The sequence below is a fragment of the Nelumbo nucifera genome, chromosome 1, assembly GCF_055504915.1.
Source record: "Nelumbo nucifera cultivar China Antique chromosome 1, China Antique-T2T, whole genome shotgun sequence".
In the NCBI taxonomy this organism is placed as follows: Eukaryota; Viridiplantae; Streptophyta; class Magnoliopsida; order Proteales; family Nelumbonaceae; genus Nelumbo; species Nelumbo nucifera.
In genome coordinates, this window is record NC_142649.1 from 72438534 (window position 1) to 72454251 (window position 15718).

General features: G+C 36.4%; 1 protein-coding gene across 2 annotated transcripts in view; it reads right to left on the reverse strand.

Moving 5' to 3' along the window:
• Nucleotides 1-141: 141 nt before the first annotated feature.
• The window catches only part of BGLU47 (beta-glucosidase 47), a 31517-nt gene continuing 15940 nt past the window's right edge, over nucleotides 142-15718 (reverse strand). For both annotated transcript variants that reach the window (XM_010269416.3, XM_010269417.2), the window contains 11 exons: nucleotides 11124-11190; nucleotides 10957-11015; nucleotides 4118-4193; nucleotides 3944-4018; nucleotides 3727-3814; nucleotides 2808-3060; nucleotides 2348-2463; nucleotides 1940-2195; nucleotides 1742-1844; nucleotides 1543-1651; nucleotides 142-1259 (listed from right to left, as the gene is read on the reverse strand). In XM_010269416.3, the coding sequence (XP_010267718.2) occupies nucleotides 1046-1259; nucleotides 1543-1651; nucleotides 1742-1844; nucleotides 1940-2195; nucleotides 2348-2463; nucleotides 2808-3060; nucleotides 3727-3814; nucleotides 3944-4018; nucleotides 4118-4193; nucleotides 10957-11015; nucleotides 11124-11190 (1416 nt within the window). In that variant the 3' untranslated portion in view covers nucleotides 142-1045. The remainder of the gene's footprint in view (nucleotides 1260-1542; nucleotides 1652-1741; nucleotides 1845-1939; nucleotides 2196-2347; nucleotides 2464-2807; nucleotides 3061-3726; nucleotides 3815-3943; nucleotides 4019-4117; nucleotides 4194-10956; nucleotides 11016-11123; nucleotides 11191-15718) is intronic.

Sequence of the window (15718 nt, forward strand, 5' to 3'; positions counted from 1 at the left end):
AAGATAGATGGAACTGTTAGAGAAGTTGTCACTTGTCATCTGATTATAGAAGTTGGAAGATGATCAATACTCAGTAATCCCATGGTATTGTAATTAATTATGCTTTATCTAGCAACTCCCCTGAAATGGGTTTCTATGAAATGTCAACAAAAGATGCATAGTTCTTTTAATGAGATATCCATTGTTTTACTCAAGATTGAGACATCATTTATTTCTATTTCTTTTATGTTTGAAGAGTTCTGGGATTTAAGGTTGTATCAATTTCTGTAACTTGTTTTGGTTGCACGTACAAGGAAGGTCAATGAAAACATGATCTGAAGTGGTAAAAAATTATTTAAAGGCTTGTAACTTGACAAAAAAAGGAAAAACATGGCTCTTGATATAACACATTGGTGGGACAGGATTATGCAGCCAACCCAAATTGTTGGGATTAAGGCTGATGAGGTGAATTGAGTTGTAATGTGCAGGGGTAGACCTCCAATATTTTCCTTTAGGTAGGTTTTTTAGGAACCATTCTATTGTTCCATGCAATGGAATCATCTATTGGAACAAGAATACATTTGGGAGTTTCAAGCAGGTTCTTCGAAGATGATTGTTCTCTGTGATTCTGGGAAGAAAAGTATACAGGATTCCTTGAAGACATGTATTTTGTGGAATGCTATGCAATTTTGATTGTTCTTGTTCATACTTGTATTTCATGTTTTAGAATATACTACTGGAAAATAGTAGTATTTTGGCTGGTTTCTTTGAAACAAATATGCCATACATCTATTGTTGCATTAAGCAAATATGTCATACATCCCAAGTAATTAAGTGCATCATTCTACCTTTTTCCTCTTTTTTTTTTCTTAATTGTTTTTCAAATCATTGCCGCTTAGTTTATGGCTATGATTGACATAGGATGGTCTTCCTCCTTGTGATGCCTGTATCTAAAATTCTTTCCTACCAATCCATGATCTAATGTGCATCCATCTTGTGGTCAAGTTTTTATTTAGATCTTGTTCAACTCATTACACATGCAGATGAAACATCAGTGTCTCACTTTTTAGGAGAATTCTTGATTGCTAAGGGGAATTATAGCTTTGATTGGTTTCTGCCTTGCAATGAACTGTTTGTACCAGGTTGCTGATAGCTTTGGAGTTCTCTCCATTGTTTTGTAATCAACATGGTAAAGCCCAAACCTTTTTGTATATCCACATATCCACTCAAAGTTGTCAAGCAAGGACCAGATGAAGTACCCCCTGACATCTGCTCCCTTCCTGCTCATTGTAACAAATATACTGTAAGTCTTTAAGCACAGTCAGCACAGTCATGTTTAAAAGTTCACACATAATTGTGACTTCATGAGATTCAGAATGCTTGGTAGTTGGTTTTAATTCAATGAACTCTGAAATTGAGCAGCATGAGCCAAAAAATAAAAAAGCCAAGTATAAAAATTTTTCCATGTTTTAATTTGAACTATCAATATTTTAGAGGTTTAGTTCCTTCATCCTTGTAAGTGGAGTCATTCTACCAAAAAAAAAAAAAAATGGAGTTATATACCTCATTGCTCTCTGTAGTGCACTCAAATAGCCATTCAAGTAGTTCACTCTCTTGATGTCATATTGGAAATTTTCAGTGGAGAAACTGGCATTATTCTCTTCACCATACCCTACATCAAACATAACTTTGTATTGAAGAAGTTCGAAATATATAGAAGACATAGGCATGAAAAGACATGACAACCTGTATCTTGACTCACCATTTTCTGTGATGAAAATGGGTGTATTATTGTATCTCTCTTTAACATAGATAATGATTTTTTCCATCCCTTGTGGGTGAACATAAAACCAGTCCATCCCAGTCTACAAGATCAAACAAAAACAATAGTAAATTACTGAGAGAAGTAAAGCTTCAATCAGTTGAAAATTTGTATTTATTTGGCAATGAGGTTACATACAGGTTCACCAATGGGGACACCATCTTTTCTTCCTGTTCTTATGGCCAAACCTTCTGTCTTAGAGCCTCCAGTTCCGGGTTTGCACATGGAACTAATGCAATCTTTCACATAGAGACTAGTATAGTGATTGATGCCAATAAAATCCAAGCCCGTCTGCAGTATTTCCCATTCATTTCTTGAAAACTCAGGCAAAATAGACCCTAGAATTTCATGCATCTCTGGAGGGTATTTCCCAAATATGATGGGGTCCAAAAACCTGCAAGACTTGTTGCATTCCAAATAAGCCGTGCAGGCACATTCACACAATCACTAGTTAGCTCGTATGGGTTTCTTCATACACGCAGATATAAATTAAAGATGGTTTCAGTCATTACATACATATATAGATAAATGGATGGAGAGCGTTACCAGTTCAGATAGAATGACTGAGCTCTCTCGGCAGCTAACCTGTCTGCCGGGGAGTTGGTAAGTGGTTCAAACCATATGGCATTCATCACAATCCCAATGCTGCCACCTTGCTTCTTCTGTGTTTAACGAGAAAAGGAGGGAAGTTATTAGTAACCTTTAACACAGAAAACTGAAAAAAGTTATTGCTAATTAGGCTGTAAAAAGAATAGTTTGCTCCAAATGATTTGCTGTAGGCTTCTAGCTTCCAAGAACTCTCTTTAGCTTCTGTGTTGCTAATTAAGCTCAGTTATATTTTCTGTATCCTGTCTAGTTTGGCATAAATTATAGAAAATTTTTTGATACTTTCTGAAGGCTGAAACACCCTAATGCAGAAAGTGGGTTGAGCCCATGAAATTTGACGCTTCTTTTGTGGAAAGAGATTCAAAAATAGGAGCCACAAAACCCAAATAAAAGAAAATACCTGGTATCTGGTTCTGTAAATATTGACAGCAATGGCGTGAGAGAGGATGATGTTATGGGCCACGATGAAGGGCTCAGTCTTTGAGTCTCCATGTAGACAATTCCCAAATGATGCTGAGCAACGAGATGGTGGGTGGATCCCTGATCGGTAACCACGCACAGCTACGACATTGGGCTCATTGAAGGTGGTCCAGTACTTCACCCGGTCTCCAAAGGCCTCAAAACACACATCAGCCAAATATCCGAAATCATCCCTGCAGGAACAAAAGCACAAAAGCTAATAACTCCGGCCCTGTTTGGGAAGGCTGAAGCTTTGGTTGAGTTACTTTAGAGAAGCCACTAAAGCTGTGTTTGCTTTTCGAAAAGTTATTTACGTGGGTAAAACTTATTATGTTCTTTTATTTCCAGATAAATAAAAAATGTCCATTTTAACCATAAAAATCCATTATTAAATGCGACTTTGTCCCATCCAAATGTTGAAAATTTTTCCCCCAGGTGGAAAAGTAACCCACCTAGGAAATGAGCATCACTTACTCAGGTAAGTGGAGTCCGGATCTGCTCCTCATATAGCACACCTCACCTACCTCACAGCACGTCCTGGCCGCACATCGGGAATATCTCCCATACTTGCATTTATAATTCATGCGGAGATGTTTTCAATTCAAGGTGGGATGTGGCTGTGAGGTTGGTATGAGGTGTGCTCTGTGAGGAGCAGACCCCAATTCCAGGTAAGTGATACCCAAGAAAAGCCCACATAAATCTGAAAAACGAACATGGGTATCTTGGTCAATGGGAACCAAAAACCCATTAACCAACTTCCCCCTCTCAAAAAAAAAAGAAAAAATGCAGCACGAAATTAATAGTGTGAGTCACAAAGGTAGCAAATGTAGCACGAAATTAAGTGTGATGCTGATATTTACTGTATGTCAGGACTTAGCCAAGCTCCATATCTGTCTTCAAGTTCTTGAGGGATGTCATAATGATTCAAAGTAACAAATGGTTCAATCCCTGTAAAATAAAAGAAACCATTTTTGATTAGTTTGTGAAAGATTAAAAAATGTCATACGTAGAAGAAGAATGCCTTTTTCAGACTGAATTTAATGAATGCCCATGATGAAGTAGAATAGGAAGAACAACCTTTGCGTAGGAGAGCGTTGATAAGATTGTTGTAGTGGTCAATGCCTTGACGATTTCTCTCTCCGAACCTTCCTTCTGGTTTAATTTCAAATTCAAAAATAAAGAACAATTCAGTATAGAAAGCATTGCAGTTGAAGGGGAACTATATGTGAATGGACTAACTTGTGTACTTACTCGGTAGAATTCTTGCCCACGAAATGGAGAAGCGATAACTGTTAACTCCAAGAGATTGCATCAGCTCTATATCTTCCTGTTTTTTCATAATACCCCATATTGAATCTTCATTTTCCTTTTCTCTTGATCTGATTTTAGTGGGTTCTATTTTCCCTTTTTCTTAACATTGAGTTTGGACCGGACAAGGAGAATGGTTTCAAGGGGAAATCAATTCAACTGTTCTGCAGAAAGAAACCATGGCTTCCCTTGGCAGAATTATCTAGGAGAAAGGAACTTATTAATTTCCTTCTTAGTTCCTAAGAGCGAATTAGCCAAATAAGTTGTTTTCCATGAAAGCCTACTTTACTACTATAAGAAAAAAAAAAAAAAGAATGACATGAACGATATTGTCATTCTATGAATACAAGTAGAAGACAGTATGTTGAATATTAATTTGTATTGGAAAATGGGGTCATTGAAATTGTGTGTTTTTGAAGTCTGATTCATGCTCCTTAAATAGTTTATGAAGAAGTATAAAGAAAATGTAGGTGCTAGTTCAGAGAAGGCACTACACACACGCGTGCGTGCGTTGCGCAGTATCAAACCCCCATACTATTCCCTACTATTTCTAAGGAGTGTAAATCAACTCCTATTAAAATACTGAAAACAAATCTTATAATTTTTCAATGTGGGACAAGTTCAAAACTGGATTTTGTAAGAGAAAAGCTAATTTTTCAATCAAGTGTGCAGGTACAATTTCTCATGTAATTGACGAACCAAACCCATTGGATTTAATCTCTTATGAGATTAAAATCCAACAATTTGTAATAAATTAACCATCATTGGCAATAGAGATAAAAAAAACAACCCTCTTTATATTGTTTTTAATAATTATAGATCCCTTGAAAGTAATCACTTTTTTATATGCAAAAATTTGGTTCAGCTTCAAGGTTAAAACGGGTTGGGCTGCCTGTGGGTTGACACGGTGTGGCATGTGCAGGTGCAGAAAGATTGGTTAGATGGGGAGAATAGATTACAAGATTAAGGAAGACATGATACTTTATCCCAATTACTAAGTCAATCAAGGAGGTGGAAGTTTAAGAGAAGAGTGAAGCCAATATTCAATAATTATACAATTTTTTAATATTATTATAAATTTTGATTTTCTATTTTATTCCACTAATTCTTTAATTTCGTTTTATTATTTGGAACAATTGTATATACTGAAATTCATATTCATGTGAAACAAAATTTTAAGAGTTTTTCCTAATTTGTTATTTATTTTGTATTCTTATTAAATTATTATTATTATTATTATTATTATTATTATTATTATTATTATTATTATTTTCTGAGCTCATGTCAGACTCTCCTCCTACTCTGCTGGCACAACCAACAATAATGTGGGTGGCACAAAAATGCAATCAGAACCTGGCAAGGCCCACATCACACCTATAGTTCATTTGTATTAGACATCAATGGGTTTTATCTTTCTTGGAAAATTCCTGATTAGTACCATGTACTTTGGGCTAGTGCCATTTTGGTCCTTGAACTTTAAAACACAACAATTCAGTACCTAAACTTTCAAAACGTGCCAATTTGGTACCTATTGTTAACCAACCATTAAATGACATTTGAAAAAGACACAAATGCCCTTTGAGTGTCAACTAATTTTCTTTATCAACCATCTAAGCGTTGACAAAAAATTAACAGCCTCAAATCCTTGCCTCTTATATTTAAGAAAGTTGGGGTCACATCTCAATGGGCATTCTGGTGACCCCAACTTTCTTGAATATAAGAGGCAAGGATTTGGGATTGTTAATTTTTTGTCAATGTTTAGATGGTTGATAAAGAAAATTACTAAATTAGATGACATTTGAAGGGCATTTGTGTCTTTTTAAAATGTCACATAACGGCTGGTTAACGGTAGATATTGGATTGACACATTTTGAAAGTTCTAGTATTGAATTGTTGCATTTCAAAGTTTGGGGACCAAAGTGGCACTAGGCCCAAAGTTCAAGGTACTAATCGAGAATTTTCCCTATCTTTTTTCTTGTGTTTCATTAGGGATGCACTGGTCTACCAAACAAGGTTGTGCCCTAACCACTGACATATCAAAGCTTATATAACACCCACAGTTTTTCTTGCTTATTTATTGGTAAACCCATAGTTTTTCTTAGGGTCATTTATTAAAACACCCCCTATAGTTTCATAAATTTAGTGAAACCTACCCTATCATTTGAGGTTTACCAAAACATCCCCTATAGTATGAAAGCAATTTACTTAATCGACCTTCTTTTAGATGAAAGTGGAAAATGACAGTTTTAACCTTATCATCTATTCAAATAGATTTAATCAAAAGAAACTAAAAAACAAGACCATTTTTGCTCCTAATAAACACAGACAACCACTCTATTTTTCTCTATTTGGTCAAATTTTTTCTACACAAAAAAAGTGATAGGGGTACATTTGGAATAAACAACAATGAATCTATACCCTTGAACATTTTCCATTCAGTTTAGGGGTACTTTTGGAATAAACAACCATGGGTCCATGCCCTTGAATTTTTTTTCACTTAGTTTAGGTGATCATGTTACTATTTTCATATGACAAAATAAATATTTCTTAATGAAATGTCAATTAAGTAAATATATTACAAACTATATGGGGTGTTTTAGTAAAATAAAAACTAAAGGGTAGGTATAAATAAATATGTAAAACTATAAGGGGTATTTTAGTAAATTGACCCTTTTTCTTATTTTCTTTCTTTTTCTTGGATGCAAGTTTCGAGTATGCATAAATAGATTAAATTAAGGTTTTTTTCCCTAACTTTTCTTGCATATATAATTACTACATGTCTATTCAATCACATCAGTGTTTCCAGTTTCCTCATGGAATGTAATCTTACAATTCGATATATTGTGCCACAAATTAAATATACTCCAAAGGTCTAGTCTATCAAAACTAATCCCAATGAAAAAAAAACTACCAACCCATCTATCCATCCTTCCATCTAACAACAACAACAATAATAATAATAATAATAATAATTATGATGTCAATCATCAAACTAATTGACCCATAGTCAATTAAAATCATGATTTTTAAATTTTAACGGGTCAGGGGTCCAGCTACCAGTTCGAACAGTCTAACCGTTTGACCTGAATGGTCGGCCCGTTTTGATAAAAAATAAAATAGTTAAAAAAAATTAAAAAACGATCAAAACCGTTTAAACGGTTTGAACGATTAATTGGCTGGTTCAGCGATTTACTGACCAAAATCAACAATTCAAACGATTAACCGGCCAAAGTTTGTATATATTTCTTATGGTTTATTTAAACTAGTCTAAGGGCATGAACATAAAGATATAAATTGACAATTTGATATTATATAATTAAATTTAATTTTTATGACCTCCATTAAAATCAAAACAATTATCTACTTTATTATAGTATAGATAATTTTAGGGTCAGAACCTCTTGCAGTTATCCCATTAACTTATATAAATACTGATGTATATGAAACCACATATATAATAGGAAATCGCTACATATTAAATGGCAGTTAAGGGGAAAAATTGCAGTAGATCCAGAATCTAATATTATATAAGATACTTAAAAACTGTTGTCCTTTTGTTATAAACTATTTTGAGAAAAGCGAACAAGATGATTAGTAGCTAAAGGTCTGTAGGTTCATATCTTATTGGGTCAGACATGGTATACCCAAGATTGAATTTGGGTCCTACAGACCTGAGTGGAAATTGGACCCAGATGTTTTCTTTATCTATTTGGGGCTAAATATACCCTAACCTAGCTAGACAGGGCCCAGCCCACTAATCAATCACGAGTATTAAAAAAGTAAATGCTAGAGGGTATTTATTCCATTCCATCACGATCAGGAGGATCGCTTTCATAGCTTTGGCCTAATTCTAATACTAACCTCATCTCATGGCTTAAAAAAAAAAAAAATACTAACCTTATCTCTTCCCATATTGATCAACATACTAAATCAAATCTCATCTTTTCTCCACCCAAATCCAAATTTATTGATAAATGTACATAAGGCTGTGTTTAGTTGCAATGTAAATAAATTTGCATTATTGCAAAACTATGGCAGTGCAAATAATTTGAGTGTACATTTTAACTTATTTTTGTTTTAAATTTTAATTTATTTTATTTAATTACAATAGAAATGAAATGAATTAAGACATGAAACAGAATAAAATAAAACCCAAAACAAAATTAAATGAGAATTTGCATTTTATTTTTATTTACACTCCCATACATTTGTACTAATGCAAACAAACACAGCCTAACAGTTTTTGCTTGGCTTCAGAAGTGGGATGAGCGATTTGGCTTGGCCCATCAAGTAGAATCCTTTCCCAACTCTCCAGTGGGAGAAATACCCAATAAGGGAACCTCTTTTCATGTACAGAAATGCTAATGAAAAACGAGTTTGTCCTACTAACAAGTGGAGTCATGAAAAGACTTAAACTTTGTTTTCTAGCTTGTCTTTTGATCTTTTCATGAATTCAGGACAAAGAGTACAGGAATCGTATTCAAAAGTTTGCGCGACCAAATTATTTCCAATCGAAAGTTTTATAGAGATTTATGATTTCTCAATATCATTATTTTTTTTGATAAATGATTTCTCAATATCATTATTGTTGATGAAAAATTACAGGCTTATACACGCAGTCCAACCCCGTGTTGCCACGTATCCTAGAACGAAACAGAGAGTTCCCAACAATGTTTTCAATCCGCTGTTGAACCGTTTGAACCGTCACCTGGTCAGGATTCCAGGTCTGGTTCAGTTAAGACCCATTAGATGGTCAAAAACTGTAGATTTGGTCAAGAACCACTCAACTCGGCTAGTTGAATCGTTGACCCATTCGATCCAATGACCAGCTCGCGGGTTACACACTCAATGTATGCAAAACTTTTGGAGGCTATAACTTTGTACTCTGATGTCTAATTGGAGTGTTTTTTTTTATTTTATTTTGGATAACTTTTCGAGACCTATGCATCCTAAGAAGTCATAGGCACATTTCCTCGCTATTTTTGTGAAAAAAATCCCGTTTTTGGCATCAAATTATAATTTTTAATATTTTTTATATATAATGTATATATATATATATACATACATACATACAATGATGTGGTATGGCCTGAACCATTTGACCTGGCCGGTTGAACTGGTGACCCACGACCTGAATGCAAAAATGGTTTAGCCTCCGACACAGTTTTTAAAACACTAGTTCCCAATGAAACAAATCAAACCGACCATTGATCCAATTAGTTGGTTCATACGAACCATGAGGTATGCTTAGATAAGGACAAGCCATTGAGATCCTTGTGCCTGGTAGCTGTCTCCCAGCAGGACTAGAATTCCTCTATGAACACAACACCTCTCCTATATGTAGGTACAACCTCGTTAAAAGGTACATGATACATAATACTTTCTAGCTCCTTACTTCCTTACTTTCCTGGCTTAATAGCCTTTTCAGCTCTGCCTAACAAATCCTCGCTCACTTACTGACTTAAGCATCAAGGGACATTTCTTGGATTTCTCTACCTTTTTGCAAGTCTTTGGAAGCAGTTCGGTTCAACTATTCATCTCAGTTTACCCTATTTCCTTCTCAGATTCTCTTTACATGTTGGCTAGATTTTGACTACAATATATTACTATGGGAACCGAGCAAGAAGTTATGCCACCATGCCTTTGAAGGCACGCACCAACACCAATAAGGACCCATGGGTTTGGGCCTAGGCCTAGTCCTTTAGTAGCAAAACTCAGCTTTAGCCTGATCCAAGTTTATCCCAACCCCAGTTCAATCTAACTATGTATATACATATTTGCATATATAGACATATATAGACATATTTACACATATATACATACTTTGTTTTGTTGTAAATCATATACATGCATGCATATAAGTTTACATTTATGTCAAGTTTTAATGTGGATACCGGTTCATTAATCAACTCGAGCCTAGCCTAAGCCCGATTCCAACTTGAGTTCATCAAATTTTAGTGTGAATTAGGCCCAAATTAGATTGTTAAGACTTGACCTTAGGCTCGGGCCAAACTCAAGCCTTATGCTCAATTCTTAGGGTTGGGCCTGGATCGAGCTTAAACCCGGTTCAGCTCACGTGACTTTGCACCCCCTATTTTCGGTGTTATATTAGGGTTTTAAACCTAACCAAAAAATATTTTTTTTATATCCCGAAAAAAGTCAGAAGAAAAAAGGAAAAGGTCCGGTAGGACCGGTACTTTGTAAAACCACTACTTTCAACTAAATGACTCCCAAGGAGAAAAGTTTGCCTGCTTGGAAATAAAACAGTTTGGACTGTTTTGAAGCTTGATATGCATGAGACCTGAGCCTCTGGAAGGGGGTAAAAGAGCAATTGTGATCAATATTTTTCCTATAAAAAAGACAAAATTATAAAGATCTCATCTAACTGGGGTGAAGCTTCAAAACAGCTCAGGTTGTTTTCCTCATGCAGCTAATTAAACTTAATCCTGGAATGGAAAGTGAGTCCCACAGGTACGGACGTCTTCCTCTTAGGGGTTGGTTTGTTTTTGGTTTCCCCATTCCTTGGTTTCCATTTTCCAACAAAAGTGGGGGGTGCCGTTTGTCGTTCCGTTTTAAGTATTTCTCTTTCTTTCTTTCTTTCTTTTTTGTGATGGATGACCTCCTGTTTAAGTTGTCATTCCTTTTAATGAATAGAAAAGGAAAAAGAACTCCAATGGCGTCGCCCTTTTAGTTGCAAGATGCTGCTAATAATGTTATATATATGATGATAGATAAAAGAGATAGATAGATATCCATATTTCGAGTCATGGTTTAATTAGTACCAAATATCGGTGGTAGTGATCCACGGCAATATCTCCATTACTTCCATCCACGATATTACCTGCAACAGTTAACCCATGCTTATATATGATCTCCTATAGAGAATTAATAAAAATATAGAGTCCTATATTCAGTAGAGAAAGAGAGAGTAATAAAAATATAGAGTCACCTGGTTTGTGGGAGAAGACGTCCCAATTGTTCAGGCCTTTCCCATCACTTAAGAAAGCGCCTTCAAACTGGAACATAGAGAGCTCTCTTGATCACTTAACCACCATCATATCTTTTTAAATCTATTTGTTCAATTAACAGAAAAATAGACAAGAAGAAGAAGTAGAAGAAAGAACAGAGCTATAGTAGTTGCATCATGGGAAGAGAAAGGAAGGCAGCTATACCTGATAGGAGGAGGAAGCAGTCCCAAAGAGAAAGTCTAGTGGGAAGAAAGAAGGATTTGCGGTTTCCTTCTCTCCTATGTCATCGCTTAATACAGAGTGGGATGGGGTGGTCTCAAGGACAAGAAAAAGAAGAAACGCTAATGAAAATTCCATGATATAGCTAGGTGCTTAACGAATGAGAATAACAACTCAGATGTGTCCCCTATTTAACTAAGAAATAGCCCACAGAAAGAGAGAGAGAGAGAGGGGTGGGAGAGTTCACTTTGGCTCCTTCCTAGAAGTACTACAGTTCCGGTTTTTCACAATGGATTTAGAGCCACAAGCAATATTGGCATTCATTCTTCACTATTTACCATTATTTATCTTGCTTACTTCTATCTATTTATAGGGCTGTGATGGATTCGATGGACTCGAACCGATGGGTCAGATCCGGGTTCTGATATAGTATCCCGATTATTATTGATTTAAAACCGGTTCTACCCAGTCCCCAATCGATTCAAACCCAATCCGAGTTATATACATAATATATATATATATATATACATATATATATTAAACGTATTTATTTATTTATTTATTATAATCGTGCCCAAATTCGGTTCTGGGTTTTTAATATTTTATGTCAGATCGATTCCGGATCTAACTGGCCCCAACCCAAACCCGATTTATTAACAGTCCTATCTATATATTCATCTATCTATCCATTTGTGTGTGAATGGTGGAGGTTATTCTTATAAGAAGATTGTTCAAACGATTGAGACAAAAAAAATGGGGTAAAAATTCAGCTTAAAACTCATAATGGGTCTATCAATAGGTTTTTAGTTTGGTGGGTTCAGAGTTCAGTCTTAGCTTTTGGTTTCAGTGAAGTGTGTATAGGGCTTTTGTGAGATCTGGTTGGGTCTAACTGGAGCGGGTGGAGTCTGTTGCTTTGGTGCCCTTTTTTTTCCCGGGCGTGGATGGGGTGGGTCCTCTTTCTTCTCTTTCTTCCTTTCGGTTTCACTCCAAGAATTGACTGATTGTGACGTCCACAGGAGAGGAGAACACTCCTTGTCTCAATCACCTAATGATATAACGTTTTGAAAGTGATGGCCGTGTAGTGAAATGAAGTAAAGAATAATTAGAGCGTGTTCTGTGTTTGATTGTAGTGCAAATTTTGCATTCACACAAAGTTTTGTTATAGTGCAAATAAATTAGAGCATATGCAAATGATTTGGGTTCAAATTCTGATTTATTTTTGTTTCAAATTTTACCTTGTTTTCCTTTTTTTCATCAATAACTCACAGATTTCATTAAAATTAGAGAGAAAAGATACATAGGTACAAGAAAAGGGAGATAAACTCTATTATCTGGCCTAGAATAAAGAATTCCTAGTTAACTAGCACTTATTTTAATCCAATTCATCTTCAACTCAATATTCTTGGTTAACCAATTGAATTTTCTAAAAATTAGCAGTATCATTTTTCAGCCAATCCACTACCTTGTTTTCTCTACTGCAGTACAAATTAAATAAAATAAGATGTGAAACATAATAAAGCAAAACCCAAAGCAAAATTAAATCAGAATTTATATTCTTTTTATTTGCTCTCCCATATATTTGTAGTTTTGTACTAGTACAAATAAACAAAGACAATTTCAATGGGTCATGTATATTTGCGTATGCCATTACGTTAAGCTGAAATTGAAATTATTAATCAATACATCATTTCATTTTATGAGAATGTAATCAAACAAGGTCTTTTCACTTTTTTCAATAGAATGGCCAAATTAGGACCCACATTGAATAGAAAATTTGGGGTCTATATTGATTCCTTCACCTTAGAAATTTTTATGGGTTTATGTAATTGAAAAGAGTGATTGGTGTGAGAGAATCTTTCACAATTCAAGAGGAGGTATTGGACAATAATGGGGTTTAGGATAATACATTCAGAAAACCAATAAACAAATCAATTTAGGGGAAAAAGTGCCAGAGTACAAACAAATTAATTGAAGCAAATTCTTATTTATTTTCCTTTCAAATTTTATCCCATTTTGTAGATTTACGGTGTAAATGAAATAAAATAACACTCTTCTGGTTTGTACTTTCATGCATTTATTATAGAGCAAATAAAATTACAAATCAAACAAAGAGTCTAATAATCCATAACCAAATTTTTGGTTTCCACGCTTACTTGATAAAACTTGATCTATATATAGGATTACTTTTGTATTTTAAAACAACCACTTGGCCAATAGGCAGTGAAATTACCATCATAAAACATTTGCTGACAAGGAATGATTGTATAAAGAATCAATCATGCTAGACAGCTCCACAAGCATTGTAGCCATTCAAATGTATGGAAAGGACTACCAACCAAGAGATATGTTTCCCTGATGTAGATATATATATTTGGTCAGCCCACCAGACCTTAACATGTGGCATTGGCCAAGGGTATTCTTCATAATTGATAATCTCCTAAGGACAACCGGGTAATCCCCAGCCTTAGCAGTTATGGAGCATTTAATGCGGGTGCAAGATCTTGGTGCATTTACTCCTAAGTCGCTAATTAAGGGGTTGTAGTCGGCCGGCGCTTCTCTTAGTCCCTTACATGTCCGCAATCTACAGGACCATTACTAGTCATTCATTACTCCCTACCTGAATGACCCCAACTATAAAAGGGACACTAAGTCAAAGGTATGAAATATATATTTGTCTTATCACTTACACTCTTGTGGTGATCTTAGTTTACTCTGAGTCTTCAGCAAATTTAACCGTCGGAGTTCTTGCCTTTGGGTACATTTCTAGGGCCTCTAACGTCTTTTTACTCTTAACAGGTGGGACCCATAGCCTTTGGAACTCAGAAATTACTTCGTTGCCCTTGACTCCAAGTTTGACAATATCAATTGGCGTCATTTGTAGGAATGACTTAGCATCTTCCCCTTTAACAAAACTTTAACAATTACCTGTCCCCAATGCTCAAAACTTGGTCACTCATGGACAATTCAACATGGTGCTCTAGTGACTAGACAACTTGGCCCAACAATTGGATGAATTATGATGCTCTACAATAGGCCTCCCACATAGTGGTCGCCCTGTCAATGAACAGGAACAACAAGGCAGGAAATCTACTCCCATCTCAGTGAGCCAATGCCTAGGCACATGCATCAGTGGAGACCCCACGAAGTTTGGCAACAGTAGTTGCCAGGCAAGCAAGCACTGATCCAACACATCTCGACTTCCATGCAACCGAGTTGGGAATCACCTCAACTCCCATGTCCATGATGCCCTAGAGGACCATAGGGATCGTCAGGCCGACCACACCGCCTTCAACCACGATAGGGACGACAACGGGCGCTCTGACCATTACAACCCCCCTAATAGATTTGGAGCTGGTCGACATTGTGCCTCTCCTCTACTAGTCTCAGATCTCCATGATCACCTCAATGATCGCTATGGGAATAAGTTGAAGTTCCCATGCCTTAGAGTAACCAAGGCCTTGGGGACCTCCAAGCGCAGATAGGCACCATCCAGGATGAGATTAGATTGGTGAAGGAGGGTAGGGGTTATGCCTCCACTAGTCAACCCACCTCACCCAATGGGATGGAACCTTTTACTGACTCTATCACCTCGGAGCCACTCCCACCTAATTTCAAGGTGCCTACTCTTGAAACATACGACGAAAGCACGGATCTGGAGGACCACTAGGAAAGCTTCAAAGCCCTAATGCTCCTCCACGGGTACTCCGACACCCTAGTGTGCTGGGCCTTCCATGCCACTTCCAAGGGAGCTGTTCCAGATGGTTCTCTACACTCCCCCTTGGTCCATCAACTACAGGGACTAGTTTGCAGACCTTTTTTTTAGCCCACTTTGTGAGCATCCAACGGTGTCAGAAGACCATCATCTCCTTGATGTCCACCAAGTAGAAGCCCAAGGAAAGCCTTTAAGCCTATATGAAAAGATTCAGCTAAGAGGAACGTGAAGTTAAAGACCTTGACTCCTCGATGTCTATGGCTTCCGCCATTAGTGGCCTCCACCTATGACCCCTCAACTGGTCTATTTCTAAGACACCACTTAAGAACAAGGCAAAATTCCTCAAAAAAGTACAAAAACATATCGCAACTAAAGAAGCCGAGGCCAACAAGCATCTACAAAACCTAGAGGTTGGCCCTAGCGAGAAGAAAAGGAAAGATAAAGATGGACCGACCAATGGCCCAAGCAACAAGAATAACGAAAAGGAGCCATCGACACTATCATTTGACAAGTACACTCCATTAAGCGTCTCCCAAACTCATATTCTCATGCAAGTGGGGAAGCAAAAGTACATGAAGTGGCCCACCAAGTTGAGAGGAACCCCAGAAGGGGAAATCCCATGAAATATTGCAAGTTTCACCATGG